This window comes from Saimiri boliviensis, chromosome 15 (assembly GCF_048565385.1).
Source record: "Saimiri boliviensis isolate mSaiBol1 chromosome 15, mSaiBol1.pri, whole genome shotgun sequence".
Taxonomy (NCBI): domain Eukaryota; kingdom Metazoa; phylum Chordata; class Mammalia; order Primates; family Cebidae; genus Saimiri; species Saimiri boliviensis.
Window position 1 is genome coordinate 29230163 of NC_133463.1, and position 21110 is coordinate 29251272.

At 45.3% G+C, this 21110-nt stretch overlaps 1 protein-coding gene across 1 annotated transcript in view; it reads right to left on the reverse strand.

The window, feature by feature from the left end:
- LOC120362152 (lysosomal-associated transmembrane protein 4B-like) overlaps nt 1–21110 on the reverse strand; it is a 66163-nt gene that overhangs the window by 25668 nt on the left and 19385 nt on the right. The window contains 1 exon segment of the mRNA XM_039464402.2: nt 7867–7978. Within this exon segment, the coding sequence (XP_039320336.1) occupies nt 7867–7978 (112 nt within the window).

Below are 21110 nucleotides of genomic sequence, written 5' to 3' on the forward strand. Positions count from 1 at the left end.
CCCCGGCAGTGATCTGTACGGGCTCTCGATATACAGCTTCTCTGCCCTCCACCCTCTGGTGAGGGAATGAGATCAGATGGGGGAAGAGAGTGAGGGTGCCTTCCACTCTGAGCTCGTCTTGGGTTGGTGACAGACCTAGTCCAAATGCCACTGCCCCTCACGAAGAGGTTAAACCTAGGTGGCTGTCTCATTCCCAGCTCCAGTAACTATGGCCTTCCAAGATTATCCAAGTGACTTTACCATCTCTAGTGGTCTTCTCATACATACAAAGGTGTACCCTTGCAAAAAATCTTGAAAATAATCATCTAGGCCGAGCGTGAGCCAGTGGCTCATGCCTGTAATCCCGGCACTCTGGGGCCAAGGCAGGCAGATCACTTGAGGTCAGGAGTTCAAGACCAGCCTGGTCAACATGATGAAACCCCATCTCACCTAAAAACACAAAAATTAGCTGGGCATGGTGGGGCATACCTGTACTTTCAGCTACTCGGGAAGCCAAGGCAGGAGAATCACTTGAACCTGGGAGGTGGAGCTTGCAGTGAGCCGAGATAGCACCACTGTACTCCAGCCTGGGTGACAGAGTGAGACTTCAACTCAAACAACAACAACAACAACAAATAATTCATTGAATTATCCTTTTAACACAAAGTCAAGTTAGAATTGTTCTAAGTTCTAAAAAAAGACAAAAAAAAAGTAACGATGTAGAGTATGCTTCCTTTTGAACCATGTGACTTAAAAGATAAACAGTTGAAAGAATAGGAAGGAGGATGGACGGAAATACAGAGCCAGGCCAGGCACGGTGCTCACTCCTGCAATCCCAGTACTTTTGGAGGCCAAGGTAGATGATTGCTTGAGCCCAGGAGTTCAAGACCAACCTGGGCAACACGGCAAAACCCCATCTGTTTCCTATTTCTCAGTTTTTATTATCAAAACTCTCAAACATACACACAGAAGTACAGTTAACTCTCATCACCTTTCGCTTATGTTGTTTCATCTGTGATTGCTTCATTTTTGCCCATTCTACCATTGGTGGAAATCTGGATTGTTTCCAACTTTTGGCTATTAGAAATAAAGCTACTATGACCACTTTTACACATGGCTGACGATGGATTTATGACGCACCCATTTCTCTAGGGTGTATGTCTAGGGCTGGGTTGTGTGGCGCTCACTCCTGGAGTGTACATACATCAAGGAATGGAATGCAGGGCCATAACGCAGATGCATATTCAGCTTTAGTTTTCCAAGGTGGTTGGCATGATTTACATTCCCAGCCATGACTGGAAAGTTCCAGTTGTTCGGCTTCGACACCCACAGGTTTTTGTCAACTGTGTTAATGTTGGTCATTTTGAAGGGGCACAGTAATTTACTACTGTGGTTGTAATTTGCGATTGCCTGAAACTTGTATGTGGAGAATACTCTCTTACGGATATCTTCTTTTGCAGCTGTCTGTCTTTCTCTTATTGATTTCACCCAGAACCATTTATTGAAAAGACCATCCTTTCTCCAGTAAATGTACGGGTGTCTTTAGCCTAAATCAGGGGACTGTATATATAAATAGCCATCATTTCTTGACAACTTATCTGGCCATTCTTTCTTCAGGCTAACTTTGTCTGCCCAGGGAAGAAAGTAAGTTTGACTACAAAGACAAATCTGCCACAAAATTAATTAGAAATAAATCTGGATGAACTGCTGTTTGATACTATGCATAGCAGGGACACCTCAGGTTATAATTCTTTACCAAACAAAATTTCACAAATAAAATTCCGTGAAATCTACCTCTACTGAAAGCTATGAGTGTGTAACACAATATGCCACACATACATGCTTTTCAATCATTACTCTTTGAGCTTCTAGGTCAGTGGACTGAACTACTTTTTCTTAAACTTTTTATTCCGAAGTCATTTTGCACGTATAGGAACGTTACAAACACAGCAGAATTAACTTATACCCTTCACCCTGCTTCCCTTATTAACAATTTACCTAGCTCTAGCACAACTTCCCAAACCAGGAAATTAACACTGGTACAACACTATTAATGAAACTGTACAACTGATTTTTTTTTTTTTTTTTTTTTTGAGATGGAGTCTTGCTCTGTCACCAGGATGGAGTGCAGTGGCACAATCCCAGCTCACTGCAACCTCCGCCTCCTGGGTTCAAGCAATTATTCCACCTGAGCCTCCCGAGTAGCTGGGACCACAGTTGTGTGCCATCACGCCCGGCCAATTTTTTTGTATTTTTAGTAGACACAGGGTTTCACCGTGTTGTTGGCCAGGATGGTCTTGACTTCTTTACCTCGTGATCCACCCACCTCGGCCTCCCAAAGTGCTGGGATTACAGATATAAGCCACCGCGCCTGGCCAACTAATTTGAATTTCACCTGTTCTCCCTCCATGTCCTTTTTCTTTTCCAGAATCTAATCCAGAATCCCACACTGCATTTAACGGTGTCTCTTCCAATCTGTGACAGTTCCACATTCTTTCCCAGTATACTCAACTGAAGCTGGGTAGGGTGGCTTATGTCTATAATCCCAGCACTTTGGGAGGTCGAGGAGTATGAAGTGCTTCAGCTTGGGAGTTCAAGACCAGCCTGGGCAACATGGCAAAACCCCACCGCTACAAAAAATTAGCCAGGTGTAGTGGCTCATGCCTCTAGTTATAGCTACTTGAGAGGCTAAGGTGAGAGAATCACTTGAGTCCAGGATGTAGAGATTACAGTAAACCCAGATTGTGTGCGACACAGCATTCCAGCCTGGTGACAGAGTGGGAACCTGTCTCAAAAAAATTTTTTTGAGGCCGGGCGCGGTGGCTCAAGCCTGTAATCCCAGCACTTTGGGAGGCCGAGGCGGGTGGATCACGAGGTCAAGAGATCGAGACCATCCTGGTCAACATGGTGAAACCCCGTCTCTACTAAAAATACAAAAAATTAGCTGGGCATGGTGGCTCGTGCCTGTAATCCCAGCTACTCAGGAGGCTGAGGCAGGAGAATTGCCTGAACCCAGGAGGCGGAGGTTGCGGTGAGCCGAGATCGCGCCATTGCACTCCAGCCTGGGTAACAAGAGCGAAACTCCGTCTCAAAAAAAAAAAAAAAAAAAAAAAAAAAATTTTTTTGGCCTGGCGCGGTGGCTCACGCCTGTAATCCCAGCACTTTGGGAGCCCGAGGCGGGTGGATCACAAGGTCAAGAGATTGAGACCATCCTGGTCAACATGGTGAAACCCCGTCTCTACTAAAAATACAAAAAATTAGCTGGGCATGGTGGCGTGTGCCTGTAATCCCAGCTACTCAGGAGGCTGAGGCAGGAGAATTGCCTGAACCCAGGAGGCGGAGATTGCGGTGAGCCGAGATCGTGCCATTGCACTCCAGTCTGGGTAACAAGAGCGAAACTCAGTCTCAAAAAAACAAAAAAAAAAGAAAAAAAGAAAAGAAAAAAGAAAAAAAATTTTAAGCTATTTCCTTCTATTTTCTTTTTTTATTCCAGTAGATTCTCCTATATACCTCGTTTTAATATAAACTGGAATTTAGCTTTCTTCTACCAGATTATGGGGGGAAAAAAATCACATGTAAAAGTGAGAAAGAGTTGTGCTCTGAAGATGAAATCTTCGGATAGGTGTCACCACTACAAAAAGATAACAAGTTAAAATTGCTATATTAACTTTCATAATTTTTTTTGTTTTGTTTTTCTGAGACAAGGTCTCGCTATGTCCCCTGGGCTAGAGTGCAGTGGCACAGTCTCGGCTCACTGCAACATCTGTCCCCAGGCTTAAGCAATCTTCCCACCTCAGCCTCCCAAGTATCTGAGAATATAGACACGCACCATCACACCCGGCTAATTTCTGTATTTTTACTTGAGCAGGGTTTCGCCATGTTGCCCAGGCTGATCTCGAACTCCTGAGCTCAAGCAATCCTCCTATTTCAGCTTCCCAAAGTGCTGGGATTACAAGTGTGAGCCACTGCACCTGGTCTAACATTTCTTATTCTCTCTATTCTGAATGACCCCCATTACTCATATGAATTCTTTCAGAAAGAATAATGAGTTTAATTAATGTTAAATTAACATCACTCTGTTTTCTTTCCCTCCGGATTAAAGCTACACAATTCCAGTAGCAGGATTTCCTTTCTTAGGTAATTGAAGTTAGGAAAAGAAGTTGTAAATGCTAATGCTATGGTTCTATCTGGATCGAATATGTAGTAACACTGCATGTCTTATTTTCATCACCAGAGATTAAGCTGGGTAATGACCATGTGACATGATAGCCTATATTTAGCTACCTTGAAAGACTTGCTGGTACTTCAGACTTCAAAATAGTTATTGTTTTACAATGTCCTGGATGTTAATTCCAGTGCGTTTTTGGTTTCTCTTGTATTTTATATATTTGAAAGGAATGAATGGTTTGTAATTACTTTCTTTTTTTTCCCCCAGACAGAGTCTTCCTCTGTCACCCACGATGGAGTACTGCGGCATTATCTCAGCTCACTGCAGCCTCAGTCTCCCAAGTACCTAGGACCAAAGGCACGTGCCACCACATCCAAACAATTTTTGTATTTTTAGTAGAGACAGGGTTTCGTCATGCCTATAATCCCAGCACTTTGGGAGGCCAATGTGGGGGAATCATGAGGTCAGGAGATCAAGACCATCGTTGGCCAAAACCCCACCTCTACTAAAATGTAAAAAAAAAAAAAAAAAAAATAGCTGGGCACATAGTCCCAGCTACAGGGAGGCTGAGGCAGGGGTTCAATCACTTGAATCCAGAAGGCCAAGGTTGCAGTGAGCCGAAATACACTGCACTCCAGACAGCTGACAGAGCAAGACTCCATCTCAAAAAAAAAAAAAAAAAAAAAAAATCAGATGGTTATAAAGAATCACCTTTCCTCCAGTTCTTATCTCCATCTGAGACCACCTCAGTCAGCCTCGACCTTATTATTCACATCATTATCAACATATTTGTCAAAGCCATTCAACAAGTCTCTAGGAAGTTCTAATTTTTCCCATTTTTTTTTTTTTTTTTTTTTTTTTTGAGATGGAGTTTCGCTCTTGTTACCCAGGCTGGAGTGCAATGGCGCGATCTCGGCTCACCGCAACCTCCGCCTCCTGGGTTCAGGCAATTCTCCTGCCTCAGCCTCCTGAGTAGCTGGGATTACAGGCACACGCCACCATGCCCAGCTGATTTTTTGTATTTTTAGTAGAGACGGGGTTTCACCATGTCGACCAGGATGGTCTCGAACTCTTGACCTCATGATCCACCCGCCTCGGCCTCCCAAAGTGCTGGGATTACAGGCTTGAGCCACCGCGCCCGGCTCTTTTTCTGTTTTTTTTTTTTTTTTTTTTTTTTTTTTTTTTAAGACGGAGCCGTGCTCTGTCACCCAGGCTGGAGTGCAGTGGTTCGATATTCACTCACTGCAACTTCTGCCTCCGGGGCTCACTGCAACCTCTGCCCCTGTGGTTCAAACAATTCTCCTGCCTCAGCCTCCTGAGTAGCTGGGATTACAGGAGTGCACCACCATGTCTAGCTAATTTTTGTATTTTTAGTAGAGACAGGATTTCACCATGATAGCCAGGTTGGTCTTGAACTCCTAACCTCATGATCCACCCACCTTGGCCTCCCAATGTGCTGGAATTACAGGCATGAGTCACCTCGCCTTGCCACTTTCCCACATTTTCCTGTTTTCTTCTGAACCCTCCAAACTGTTCCAACTTCTGCCTGTTGCTCAGTTCCAAACTCACTTCCACATTTTGAGGTATCTTTTCAGTAAAACTCTATTCTACTGGTACCAATTTACTGTATTAGTCCATTTACACAGGGCTGATAAAGACACACCCAAGACTGGGGAAGAGGTTTAACTGGATTTAACCTCAGTTCCATTTGGCTGGGGAGGCCTCAGAATCACGGCAGAGGGTGAAAAGCATTTCTTCCATGGTGGTGACAAGAGCGAATGAGGAGAAGCAAAAGTGGAAACTCCTAATATACCTATGAGATCTCATGAGACTTAATCATTATCACAATATTAGCAAAGGAAAGACCAGCTCCCATAATTCAATCACCTCCACGTGGGTCCCTCCTACAATATAGGGGAATTCCGGGAGATACAATTCAAGTTGAGATTTAGGTGGGAACACGCCAAACCTATCAATCCCTAACAACTGTGCTCAGCTAGTTACTGAAATTAAAGTCGAGTTTTGCCCCCCAGGTCTGTTCCCACCTCCCGACTCCCAGACTTTCTCAGCTCAGTAAAGACACAGGTCATCTCCTCAAGCTTGAAGGCAGAAGTTATCTTTGATTCCTCCGTTTCCTTCACCGCCCAAACCAGCAAATTCTGCCAAATCTCTCCCTGTTCTCTAACCCCAGTGCAGCCTAGGTGCTATCCCCAATACCACTCTCCCAGCCTCTGTGCTCACACACACAGTCCCCCAAACGTACCCTCCACTCAGCAAAAAAAGGGATCTTAAATGCACACGTCAGTTCATGCATTCAGTTAAAACCACTGAACGGCTTTTTCTCACGTGGAGAAACAGAGCCCTCACCACGTCTTTCGAATGCTTCCTATCTAGCTCTAAAACTGCGTGCTGAGCCACTCTCTCCCTCCCCTCTTATTTCCTCCAATGATTTTTATGAAAAGCTCACTTGAAGTTCTCCAAAGCCAATGAGAAATAAATCTGTACTATCTTCTCTTAAGATTATGCACAGTACTGCCCCTCTCCTTTGCCATGGACTCAGCATGATTATGATTATAAAATGATTAGGCTGCAGTGATCTTTAAGCTGGGAGCCTAGCTTCCTCCCTATTTACCCCATATCCGTGTACATATTTCCATTCACTGGAAAAACATCCTAAATTCCCCCAAATAATCTGCAACATCATTTCTAGAATGGAAAAGAATCACCTCCTAGAATAAAAATAAATACTGAAACATAATAGAAGACACAAGGAGATAAGCACGAGCTTTTCACCTTCCTTCCTGCCATTTATGCCTCTTCCTCTCAAAAAAGGCCAAAAGGAGGCCGGGCGCGGTGGCTCAAGCCTGTAATCCCAGCACTTTGGGAGGCCAAGGCGGGTGGATCACGAGGTCAAGAGATCGAGACCATCCTGGTCAACATGGTGAAACCCCGTCTCTACTAAAAATACAAAAAAAAATCAGCTGGGCATGGTGGCGCGTGTCTGTAATCCCAGCTACTCAGGAGGCTGAGGCAGGAGAATTGCCTGAACCCAGGAGGCGGAGGTTGCGGTGAGCCGAGATCGCGCCATTGCACTCCAGCCTGGGTAACAAGAGCAAAACTCCGTCTCAAAAAAAAGAAAAAAAAAAGGCCAAAAGGCTCAGGGTAGAAAGTCTACGACAATGCAATAGATTTTTATATGAGTAAGTTAACACGAGATGAAAAAAGATCTTATTTAGACTCTTGCACCTAGAAGACAGTCAGAACGTGGGCGCACACAAGTATTTATTTTTTTTTTTTTTGAGACGGAGTTTCGCTCTTGTTACCCAGGCTGGAGTGCAATGGCGCGATCTCGGCTCACCGCAACCTCCGCCTCCTGGGTTCAAGCAATTCTCCTGCCTTAGCCTCCTGACTAGCTGGGATTACAGGCATGTGCCACCATGCCCAGCTAATTTTTTGTATTTTTAGTAGAGACGGGGTTTCACCAGGTTGACCAGGATGGTCTCGATCTCTCGACCTCGTGATCCACCCGCCTCGGCCTCCCAAAGTGCTGGGATTACAGGCTTGAGCCACCGCGCCCGGCCACAAGTATTTGTTGATTTGTGATGACAGAAACTTATGTATCAGCTCAAATAGGCTCACGAGTCAATATCTGTAACTTAATAGGAAGTACTGGAGTCAGATTCCCTGCCCTTGAAAATACCAAAATATCTACTACTTACTGGCATCATCCATGAACTCAAAGTCACCGCCCAGTTCAGAACTTGAAAAGTGATACTGATCCGGATCAGCCAGGGCACTCAATAAAATCAACAGTACCACGGCATTGATGATCTGCAATAAGAAGAAAAAAAAGAATTTAAGTAACTCCAGGAGGCGGTCCTTTATCAAAGAAAATTACACTGACCACATGGAGTCAAGCTGGTCACAGGCAACTTCCTCAGTGGCTTGACTCTCAACACTAAGCCCCACCCATGGAGGGAGCAGACAAACATTCCCAAGGCAGAAATCCTGCCAGCCCATTCAGTTGCAGCCAAGCGTACAAGGCTTGGAGTGAAGACAACAGCGGGATTTTACCACGTTCTCCCCTGGCCCAGGCACCACAGAGCAGGGAACACACACACACACACACACACGCAGTAGCCCTGGCGCCAGTGGTTGGAAAAAGCACAAAAACTTTCCAGTTAGTCAACTACAGTCTGGAGCTAAAGGTGAGTAACCTCAAGTTGTCTCAGTTCATCAGACATTTTTCACAGGTTCAAACCGGTGGAGCTTTGGGAGCTTTGAAGCCATCTAGGAAGCAGTTTCAGAGAATGAATGCAAAGCTACATAGTGGATCCAGCATCATCACTCCTGCAACAACCCAAGTAATTCCCTTTCCCGGCCAGGCCAGCAGTCCTGTCTTCTGGATACTGCCCTTGGCTACTTTAAACTCAGCTCCTCTAAATGAAAATCATCTTCTTTAACATCTCCTACCTCTGATCCTCCTTGTTTGTTTTCTAGCTTAAAAACTGGCCTTGCTATTAATAATTAATAAAAAGGCCGGGTGCAGTGGCTCAAGCCTGTAATCCCAGCACTTTGGGAGGCCAAGGCGGGTGGATCACGAGGTCAAGAGATTGAGACCATCCTGGTCAACATGGTGAAACCCCGTCTCTACTAAAAATACAAAAAATTAGCTGGGCATGGTGGCGCGTGCCTGTAATCCCAGCTACTCAAGATGCCGAGGCAGGAGAATTGTCTGAACCCAGGAGGTGGACGTTTCGGTGAGCAGAGATCACACCATTGCACTCTAGCCTGGGTAACAAAGAGTGAAACTCCGTCTCAAAAAAAATAATAAAATAATAATAATAATAATAAACATTCAGGCACTAAGCTAAGTAAGTGCTTTATGTGGACTTTCTCTAAAGCCCCGCAATAACCTAATGAAGTGGGTACTAAATTATTTCCATTTATACATAGCAAACTGAGGCTCGGAGGTTAAAAAATGCTGCCCAGGAACAAACAGCTACCAAGCTATAGAGATGGGATTTGAATCCAGGAATCTAGTTCCAAAGCCTAATCTCTACAAGTCTCCCGTCCATACATGAAACTTCATCATCTGAGTTTACCATCTTTATCCTGCATACCCAACCAACTGCAAAACACTGACCATTCTACCTCTTCATTTCTATTTCCTTTATTCTTCCTAACTGTCATTGCTGAATAATACACAGCATATCAACTTTGATGGGACTGGGGTAGCAAGGACCACAGAGTTTAAGTCAGGCATCAGCTAAGAGCGTTGTTTGTTAAAAAACAAGGTGTTGGCCAGGCACGGTGGCTCACACCTGTAATCCCAGCACTTTAGGAGGCTGAGGCAGGTGGATCACGAGGTCAGGAGTTCAAGACCACCGTGGCCAAGATAGTGAAACCCCATCTCTACTAAAAATACAAAAAATTAGCCGGGCATGGTGGTATGTGCCTGTAATCCCAGCTACTCAGCAGGCGGAACTGGGCAACTGCTTGAACCTGGGAGGGAGAGGTTGTAGTGAGCTGAAATCGTGCCACTGTACCCCAGCCTGGGGGACAGAGCTAGACTCTGTCTCCCAAAAAACAAACAAACAAAAAAACAAAAAAAAAAAACAACAAAAACAAAAAAACTAAAATAAAACAAAGAGAGAGAAAGAGAGAAGGTGTGTCTATATTGCCTAGGCTGGCTTCTAACTCCTGGGCTCAAGCAATCCTACCTTCGCCTCCCAAGTAGCTGGAACTACAGGTGCAAAGCACCTGTAACAAGTAACAAGACTGGCTTGTTACTTCTTTACTATTTATTCTAAGTTCAGAATCTTATGACAGAGTTCTATGTTTTACTCTTCTCAAATGGAGTGCAGATATGAATAACCTTGATGCACAGAGAAAAGCCTTTTACTAACACTAATGATCAGCATATCCTACCACAAAAATCTTATTTGGGCTGACACAGTGGCTCATTTCTATAAAGGCTGAGGTGGGAAGTTCACCTGAGCCCAGGAGCTCAAGACAAGCCTAGGCAACATAATGAGACCCCATCTCAACAAGCAAACAAAAAACAAGCCAGGCATGGTGGCACATGCCTGTATTCCCAGCTACTCGGGAGGCTGAGGTGGGAGGATCACTTGAGCCCAGGAGTTTGAGGCTACAGTAAGCTGATGTGCCACTGTACTCTAACCTGTGCAACACAGTAAGACCTTTCCTCAAAAACAAATAAACAAAAATCCACATATTTAGAAATACCTGTTTATAGGAAGTGTAAGTGTTCTACAGAACATCCACTCAAGAGTTTACTTTTGGCGGGGCAAGGAGGCTCACACCTGTAATCCCACCGCTTTGGAAGGCCAAGGTGGGTGGATCACTTAAGGCTGGAGTTCAAGACCAGCCTAGCCAACATGGTAAAATCTTGTCTCTACTAAAAATGCAAATCTGCTGGGTGTGGTGGTGGGCGCCTGTAATCCCAGCTACTTGGAAGGCTTAGGCAGGAGAATGTCTTCAACCTGGGAGGCGGAGGTTCCAGTGAGCCCAGATTGTGCCCCTGCCTTCCAGCCGGGGTAACGCAGCAAGACCCTGTCTCCAAAAAAAAAAAAAAAAAAAGTTCATTTTTAATGACAACCCCAATTTGTTGTTTCAGAATTATTATAGGATTTGGAGTAATCTCCTTTTTTTTTTTTTTTTTGAAGATGGAGTTTCGCTCGTTACCCAGGCTGGAGTGCAATGGCACGATCTTGGCTCACCGCAACCTCCGTCTCCTGGGTTCAGGCAATTCTCCTGCCTCGGCCTCCTGAGTAGCTGGGACTGCAGGCATGCGCCACCATGCCCAGCTCATGTTTTCTATTTTTAGTAGAGACGGGGTTTCACCAGGTTGACCAGGTTGGTCTCGATCTCTTGACCTTGTGATCCACCCGCCTCAGCCTCCCAAAGTGCTGGGATTACAGGCTTGAGCCACCGCACCCGGCCCTTTTTTTTTTTCTTGGAGACAGAGAGTCTCACTCTGTGGCCCAGGCTGGAGTACAGTGGGACAACCTTAGTTCACTGCAACCTCTACCCTCCAGTTCAAGTGATTCTCCTGCCTCAGCCTCCCAAGTAGCTGAGATTACAGGTGACTGCCACTGCGCCCAGCTAATTTTTGTATTTTTAGTAAAGACAGGGTTTCACCATCTAGGCCAGGCTGGTCTTGAACTCTGGACATGATCCACCCACCTCAGCCTCCCAAACTGCTGAGATTACAGGAGTAAGCCACCACACCCAGCTGGAATGACTTTTTTCTTCCTATATTTTCCAAATTGTCAAATACAAGCTGACTGCTTTTGAAGAACAGCAACTTTCCAGCGTTTACATATACATATAACTAATTTAAACAGACACTACAAGCATGTGTTTAACCAAATTTCTGAAGGTGCAAAGAGTATATAGCGAAAAGCTACCCTCTCTGTCAGAGGCAAATGAACCCAAGGGACTCCACCATGAATAGGGGCTTGGTAAAATGAGGCTAAGGCCCACTGGGCTGCACTCCCAGGAGGCTAGGCATTCTAAGCCACAGGATAAGATAGGAAGACCCTGCAGATAAAACAGGTGATGGTAAAGGAGTCGGCCAAAACTCAACAAAACCAAGATGGCGACAAAAGTGACTGCTGGTTGTCCTCACTGCTCATTATGCACTAACTATAATACATTAGCATGCATGCTAAAAGACACTCCCCCCCTCCCCCCCCACCATGACAGTTTACAAATGCCATGGCAATATTAGGGAGTTACCCATATATGGTCTGAAAGGGGGAGGAACTCTCATTTCTGAGAATTGCCCACCCTTTTCCTGGAAAACTCATGAATAATCCACCCCTTGTTTAGCATATAATCAGTAAATAATTATGGCATTATCAGCTATTGCTCTGCCTATGGAGTTTTCATTCTTTTGTTTCTTTACTTAATAAACTTACATTCACTTTACTATATGGACTCCAACTGAATTATTTTTTGCATGAGGTCTAAGAACCGTCTCTTGGGATCTGGATCAGGACCCCTTTCCAGTAACATCTCCACAGTAATTATTATAACAGTTTATTTCTCTCCAAAGATCTAAGAAATTTTATAGCACATCTTAAAGCGTATGATTAACAAAACTCTATTTGGAGAAAACTTTTCGTAACAACTCCAAGGCTTAAAGGAAGCACACAGGCCAGTCCCACAACTGGCATTATGATGTTTGGCAAAGATGTTATTTGATAAACTGTCGAGTTTTCTTGGCATTTCAATCCCTCTACACCCCTTTTTTCTTTTTTTTTTTGAGATGGAGTCTCGCACTGTCATCCAAGCTGGAGTGCAGTGGCACAAGCTCAGCTCACCACAACCTCCACTCCCGGGTTCAAATGATTCTCCAGCCTCAGTGGCCACCAGTAACTGGGATTATAGGCACCTGCCACTAACTATGCCTGGCTAATTTTTTTTTTTTTTTTTTTTGTGAAGAGTTTCGCTCTTGTTACCCAGGCTGGAGTGCAATGGCGCGATCTCGGCTCACCGCAACCTCTGCCTCCTGGGTTCAAGCAATTCTCCTGCCTCAGCCTCCTGAGTAGCTGGGATTACAGGCACGTGCCACCATGCCCAGCTAATTTTTTGTATCTTTAGTAGAGATGGGGTTTCACCATGTTGACCAGGATGGTCTCGATCTCTCGACCTTGTGATCCACCCACCTCGGCCTCCCAAAGTGCTGGGATTACAGGCTTGAGCCACCGCGCCCGGCTTTTTTTTTTTTTTTTTTTTTTTTTAAAATAGAGACAGGGTTTCACCAAGTCAGCCAGGCTGGTCTCAAACTCCTGACCTCAAGTGATCTGCCCACCTCAGACTCCCAAAGTGCTGGGATTACAGGTGTGAGCCACTGTACCCAACTCCTCTATACTCTTCAAAAGGTATATGGAAAATTGTGGACTGAAATGAGATCAAATGAAATAAGAGAAATGTGCTTTGAAAAAGTATAAAGAACCACACAAGGGCAATGTACTCCATTATTGTTATCAGAATGGGGTAGGGTTTTAAAGTTGAAATGAAAAAAAACATAAATTTGGGATTCATGAACAAAAAGCTTTAAAGGGGAGCAGAGTAAGGAGTTCGCCAGATAAAATGGAAAGCTGATGAGGTAGAGTGCAGTGTCAGTGTGGGATCCTGTAGGGCTACTCATGGAGGCCTTTCTTTTTTTTTTTTTTTTGAGACGGAGTTTCGCTCTTGTTACCCAGGCTGGAGTGCAATGGCGCGATCTCGGCTCACCGCAACCTCTGCCTCCTGGGTTCAAGCAATTCTCCTGCCTCAGCCTCCTGAGTAGCTGGGATTACAGGCACGCACCACCATACCCAGCTAATTTTTTGTATTTTTTTAGTAGAGACGGGGTTTCACCATGTTGACCAGGATGGTCTCAATCTCTTGACCTCGTGATCCACCCGCCTCGACCTCCCAAAGTGCTGGGATTACAGGCTTGAGCCACCGTGCCCGTCTGGCCTCATCTCTTGAAAAAAAAAAAAAAAAAAAAAAAAAAAGCCGGGCGCGGTGGCTCACGCCTATAATCCCAGCACTTTGGGAGGCCAGGTGGGTGGATCACGAGGTCAAGAGATCGAGGTCAAGAGATTGAGACCATCCTGGCCACCAACTGGCCAGATCTTTTGTATTTTATTCTAAATTTAACAATAAGTCAATGGATGTTATTATGAAGAGGGAGACCCAGGCATCTCAGATCAACTTCCCCTTTTCATTCCTAGGACTGTAAACTGAAACCCTTTTCATATGAAATCCCTGAGACTGTAAACTTCCCCTTTTCATTCCTAAGACTGTAAACTGAAGCCCTTTTCATATGTAATTCCTGAGACTATAAACTGAAACCCTTTTAATATGTAATCACTAAGATTGTAAACTGAAACCCTTTTCGTATGTTAAGCTACAAACCTAAGATTCTTCCTCCTGTAACATCTAAAGTATAAGCCTATATAAAGAAGCAACCTTCCTTTGTTAGGGGAGCTTCCCTGTTAGGCAACAATGCCACCTTGCTCCTGGCCCACCTTCCTCCTGTATTAGGTTTCCTGAGGCTGCTCCTGCTACAATTACAGAAGAGAAGAATGTCATCTAGCCAGAGTTCAAATGACCGAATATACATAAAATACCTAGACTGGCATACAATAGCCCCTCATATTAATTATCTTACCTCTTCACACCTTAACAAGAACCATATTGGCCGGGTGCGGTGGCTCAAGCCTGTAATCCCAGCACTTTGGGAGGCCGAGGCGGGTGGATCATGAATGAGGTCAAGAGATCGAGACCATCCTGGTCAACGTGGTGAAACCCTGTCTCTACTAAAAGTACAAAAAATTAGCTGGGCATGGTGGCGCGTGCCTGTAATCCCAGCTACTCAGGAGGCTGACGCAGGAGAATTGCCTGAGCCCAGGAAGCGGAGGTTGCGGTGAGCCGAGATCACGCCATTGCACTCCAGCCTGGGTAACAAGAGCGAAACTCGGTCTCAAAAAAAAAAAAAAAAATTAATGCTTTTGTTTCCTAGTTTTCTAGATCTTCTAAAGCCAGTGTACTCTCAGTCCTGCTTTCCTGTACCCTCAAGTCCCTAGGGACCTGTTAACTCTTAATCGGCTTATTATTCTTCCCCAGTGGGGTCTACTCATCATATACAGTTACTAATTGCCTGTAACACATACTTGCTAAGTGCTTAGGAAGGACTCCCCAAGACTCAGAACATGAAGTTAAATAACTCCACACCCAAAAAACACAAAGCATAAAGCAGTGAGTATGACAAGAGCTCAGAGAAAGAATCATGGAAGTTAAGGAGAGGTACAGTCTGGGGTTGCAGGGACCTGCAACAGAGATGGTAGCAATTGAACAGGAACTCAAAAGATGAAGATTTAGAGCCTGAAAGGTATGGAATTCTCCTGCCTTAGCCTCCTGAGTAGCTGGGATTACAGGCACCTGCCACCATGCCCAGCTAATTTTTTGTATTTTTAGTAGAGATGGGGTTTCACCATGTTGTCCAGGATGGTCTCGATCTCTTGACCTCGTGATCCACCCGCCTTGGCCTCCCAAAGTGCTGGGATTACAGGTGTGAGCCAGCACGCCTGGCTGCCATAAAGGTTTTTGAGGAAGGATATGACCTGATGAGAGCTCTGTTATTAGAAAGATCAAACTGCTCGAAGTGGGAAGGCTAAATTAGATGCAGGAATCCAATCTGGTATTAAATAAAAAATTATAGCCGGGCGCGGTGGCTCAAGCCTGTAATCCCAGCACTTTGGGAGGCCAAGGCGGGTGGGTGGCGAGGTCAAGAGATCGAAACCATCCTGGTCAACATGGTGAAACCCCGTCTCTACTAATAATACAAAAAATTAACTGGGCATGGTGGTGGGCGCCTATAGTCCCAGCTACGTGGGAGGCTGAGGCAGGAGAATTGCCTGAACCCAGGAGGCGGAGGTTGTGGTGAGCTGAGATCATGCCATTGCACTCCAGCCTGGTTAACAAGAGCGAAACTCCCGTCTCAAAAAAACTAAAAACAAAATAAAATAAAATTAATTAATTAATAAAAAATTATAGGTGGCCGCAGTTGCAGACTGAGCTCCTGCACAAAAGGCCCCAACCGACTAGAATCCAAACCAAATGCACTCACCAGTGCTCAGGTTGATGAAAACCTGAAGTCACCTGATGCTGTGACATGGAAATTGCCTCATAAACTGCATACCTCACCCATACTTCGGCTTTCCATTGAAACTGCTCTCTGTAACCCTAATGTGACAAGCAAGCAGTCCAAACCAACGCCATTTAGGCCGGGCGTGGTGGCTCACACCTGTAATTCCAGCACTTTGGGAGGCCAAGGTGGGCAGATCACTTGAGGTCAGGAGTTCAAGATCAGCCTGACCAACATGGAGAAACCCCATCTCTTAAAAAAAAAAAGAAAAGAAAGAAAAATCAAGACTTGTAATAAGTAACTAAGGTTTGTAATTTCCCACCCTACCCAGACAATGTGTAAACTAATGCTTATCTTGACTTCTGTGCACCACTTAAGTAACAATAGGAATGTCCAAAGTCCCCTGGCCCTCAGAATGTTCAAAGCCCCTAGCCCTCACCTCCGCCCAGGAGGTGGCTTACGGAATGTCCAAAGCCTGCTAGCCCTCAGAATGTCTAAAGCCCCTAGTCCCCACTGCCGCTGAGGAGGTGGTTTACAGGCATAAAAGGTCTTGACACCCTCCTTTCGGGGCCGTGGGTTAGAGTGGGTTAGAGAGACTCGAGTCCCTCCGTGGCCACCAGCAATAAAGACCCTGTAATTTGGCCTATTCTTTGTCTCAGTGGTGATTTCCCCCTCGCTGGGTTACAACAATGCTAACCATCAGTTATTTTTCTATTGTTCTGTCTCCCTGCCCCTGCCTTACAAGAAAAGTCCCTTTGATACAACCCATCTGCTTTTAGTTCTTCGTTTCTGATTTCTTTAGCCTATTTCTGTCTATAAAGCCAAGCTCTTCTGCTTAGCTCATGGGATACTTTTATACATTTTATAGGATGAAGTGTTGCCCAATTCTAGAAAGCCAATTAAGATCTTTAAACTAAAATCGTTGTAATTTTGTCCTTTGACTCTGGAAATACCTACAATAGTCTGGGGCTAAGAAGTAATAGGGCATTTTATCTCCAATTCTCAAGACAATCCTGTGAGATGGTCATCTTCCACGTTACCTGGAAAGGTTTAGTGACTTTCTCTTAGGGCCTATGTGTGGGGGAGAGAGCCAAGGTTGGAACCCCAAGACCTTTCCACATGGGAGGAAGAATTACTAGAGATACAGTAACTGACTAGATGCAAAGAACATGGAAAGGGAAGCAAAGAAGACCTGAGTCTTCAAGCCTGGTGACAGGATGCGTCTTGTCATTATCAGAAATAGGGAAGGTCAGTGAAAGGGTGATGACAACATCAATTTTGGATACACTGTACTGAAAGTACTTGCAGAATGTCCAAATAATCCTATTTTTAGCTTATCCATCTGGCCTCTAATCTTCTGCTTTGTATTCGCCCTGTGGTATTCATGTGTGCCCTGTTTTTCTGTTTGCTACCGGAGTTCTGACAGCCCGATGCTGTCAGATACTTACATGCCTTTCTGCCCTCTCCTGCTCCGTCTCTGTAACACATCACATGGTGTCTGACAACAGAGTTCTGGCTGCCAGCTTGGTGTGTCCCTCTTACTCCGGAATGGATCTTGGGTCCTATGCCTGCTGGGGTCATAAATGATGTAGAAACTATTATCACTCACTCTACCTCAAGCCCTGTGATGCTTCTCTTGGCGGTGGTGGGGAACAAGTCCCCTTCCAGGTATCCTGGTTTCTTGGGAGACAGTCCAGTTAGAGGAGACACAGACAGGTAAGCTCATTACCCATCACAAATGACTCACCATTGTGGCTTTCAATCAGTGTGGAATTTTCCTAATAGAAGAAGGTCTGTGCACCACCATACAGCTACTGCACTATATAAAACCTCAATTGTGGTTGGGCGCTGCGGCTCACGCCTGTCATCCTAGCACTTTGGGAGGCTGAGGTGGATGGATCACCTGAGGTCAGGAGTTCAAGACCAGCCTGGCCATCATGGTGAAACTCCATCTTTTAAAAAACAAAAAAACGAAAAACCTCAATTGTTAGATGGGAATCTGGCACACCATGGATGATGTGAATAGAAAATGGGGAGCCAAGGGGACCTATGGCTGTGCAAAGGGGTTAGGGATAGCTACCAAATCCAGACAGATGGAAAGGTCAAACATGAGTCAAAGCCCCAACAACATTGGGTAAGAAGAACTTTCTGAAAGAGAGAAAATGGCAATCACCCAATCATCCATTCTAAGCAAGAATAAACATCACCACAAATGAGAACCAAGACGACCACTCAGGCTTGCGACCGCTCAGGCTTGCCAGGAGCACATTACGTAATGACCACAGCTAATCTAAATGCAAAAGAGAAGACATACTTATGCTCTAATTCAGTTAATGCTCACTTACATTTCGGCTTTCTTTGTCTGTTTTGTTGTGTCCTGTACAAACTGTTCCTGTTCTATTTATAAACTGTTCCTGTGATGTCACCTATTTTTCCTTGTTCTTAACAATGATTACTTCTACACGTAAATAAATCCAACTTCTGTCCAATTCCTTAAGTAATGTTAGGCTCCTAAAAATGCTCCAGAAATACAAAGTGCTTTCCACCCCATAAGTCATCTATCAGATCCCAAATAAGAGACTTGCAGCTTGAATCTAAACAACTGAAAATGTAATTGTCAGCTCTCCTTTTTTTTTTTTTTGAGACGGAGTTTCGCTCTTGTTACCCAGGCTGGAGTGCAATGGCGCGATCTCGGCTCACAGCAACCTCCGCCTCCTGGGTTTAGGCAATTCTCCTGCCTCAGCCTCCTGAGTAGCTGGGATTACAGGCACGCACCACCATGCCCAGCTATTTTTTTTTTGTATTTTTAGTAGAGACGGGGTTTCACCATGTTGACCAAGATGGTCTCGATCTCTTGACCTTGTGATCCACCCGCCTCGGCCTCCCAAAGTGCTGGGATTACAGGCTTGAGCCACCATGCCTGGCCAGCTCTCCTTTTTAAAAAGCCTCAATAAAAGACCCTTAAGGCCAGGCACAGTGGGTCACACCTGTAATCCTAGCACTTTGGGAAGCTGAGGTGGGTGGATCACCTGAGGTTGGGAGTTTGAGACCAGCCTGACCAACATGGAGAAACCCAATCTCTACAAAAATACAAAATTAGTAGGGGCAAGCGCCTGTAATCCCAGCTACTCAGGAGGCTGAGGCAGGAGAATCACTTGAACAAGGGAGGCAGAGGTTGTGGTGAGCCAAGATCAAGCCATTGCACTCTAGCCTGGCAACAAAGGCAAAATTCCATTTCAAAGAAAAAAAAAAAAAAAGAACCTTAAAACCCACTGATTCAGCCGGGCACGGGTCACCATGCCCAGCTAATTTTTTGTATTTCTCGATCTCTTGACCTCGTGATCCACCCGCCTCAGCCTCCCAAAGTGCTGGGATTACAGGCTTGAGCCACCACGCCCGGCCTGCAAATAATATTTTTTAAAAATAGCTGGGTATAGTAGCATGTGCCTGTGATCCCAGCTACTTGGGAGGCTGACGTGGGAAAACTGCTTGAGCCTGAGTGGTCAAGGTTGCAATGAGGTGTGACTGTACCACTGCATTCCAGCCTGGGAAATAAAGTGAGGCCCTCCATCTCAAAAAAAAAAAAAAAAAAAAAAAAAAAAAAACCTAGGTCAGGCACAGTGGCACATACCTGTAATCCCAGCTACTTGGGAGGCTGAGACACGAGAATCGCTTGAACCCAGGAAGAAGAGATTGCAGTGAGCCAGGACTGCACCACTGCACTCCAGCCTGGGCAATAGAGCCAGACTTTGTCCTAAAACACGTAACAGTCCAGGCGTGGTGGCTGACTCCTGTAATCCCAGCACTTGAGAGGCTGAGGTGGGCAGGTAACTTGAGATCAGGAGTTTGAGACCACTCTGGCCAACATGGTGAAACCCCATTCTACTAAAAATACAAAAATTAAGGCCTGTCCCAGCACTTTGGGAGGCTGAGGTAGGAGGATTACGAGGTTAGGAATTCCAGACCAGCCTCACCAACACAGTCAAACTCCATCTCTACTAAAAATATAAAAATTAGCTAGGTGTGGTGATACACGCCTATAGTCCCAGCTACTTGGGAGGCTGAGGCAGGAGAATCACTTGAACCCAGGAGGGGGAGGTCGCAGTAAGCCAAGACCGTGCCATTGTGCTCCAGTCTAGGTGACAGAGCAAGACTTCATCTTAAAAACAAAAGAAGTGGCCGGGCGCAGTGGCTCAAGCCTGTAATCCCAGCACTTTGGGAGGCCGAGGCGGGTGGATCACGAGGTCAAGAGATCGAGACCATCCTGGTCAACATGGTGAAACCCCGTCTCTAAAAATACAAAAAAAAAAAATTAGCTGGGTATGGTGGTGCATGCCTGTAATCCCAGCTACTCAGGAGGCTGAGGCAGGAGAATTGCCTGAACCCAAGAGGCGGAGGTTGCGGTGAGCCGAGATCGCGCCATTGCACTCCAGCCTGGGTAACAAGAGCGAAACTCCGTCTCAAAAAAAAAAAAAAAAAAAAAAAAAAAAGAAAAAAATACAAAAATTAGCTGGGCATGGTGGTGCACTTGTAGTCCTAGCTACTCTCAGGAGGCAGAGGTTGCAGTGAGCCAAGATCACACCACTGCACTCCAGCCTGGTAACAGAGTGAGGTTGTCTCAAAATACTACTACTAATGAGGGAAGGTGTTCTCTTTCCAGATCCACAAGGGAGTGTAGTTTTAAGGGCAAGAACTTCCCAGTATCATGCCCCGCTCCCATCTCTCTCCATCCAGGAGATTTAATGGTCTGTTTTAATTTTCCTAGGCACTGCAAGAAAAGTCAATCACTCCATGAGAAGTTCTAAGGAACTCCTTTCACCGGCCAGGGGTCTTAAGAGAATGTAAAGGTGGGGGTTCCTCCCAGGTTAAAAGTCCCCTTCTTCCTCACCCCTTCAGACTCCATTTTGGATATTCTCTCTCTTTTTCTTTCTCTCTCTCTCTCTCTCTCTCTCTCTCTCTCTCTCTCTCCCCCCTTCTCTTTCTCTACTAAATAAAATCACTTTTCTGCAACACTGTTTGGGGTCTGCTATTTACTTTGCAAGCACACCTGGTCCCCTCTCTCATTCTTGAGAGAACAGGAGACCAAGAACCGTGGAGAAATGTCTTCTCAGGGGAACTATGGGCTCTCCTGAACCCCTGAACCCCAACAATAATTTGTCATCAAAACTACAAGGTGAAGGTTGGGTGCAGTGACTCACACCTGTAATCCCAGCACTTTGGGAGGCAGAGGTGGACAGATCACCTGAGGTCAGGAGTTTGAAACCAGCCTGGTCAACATGGAGAAACCCCATCTCT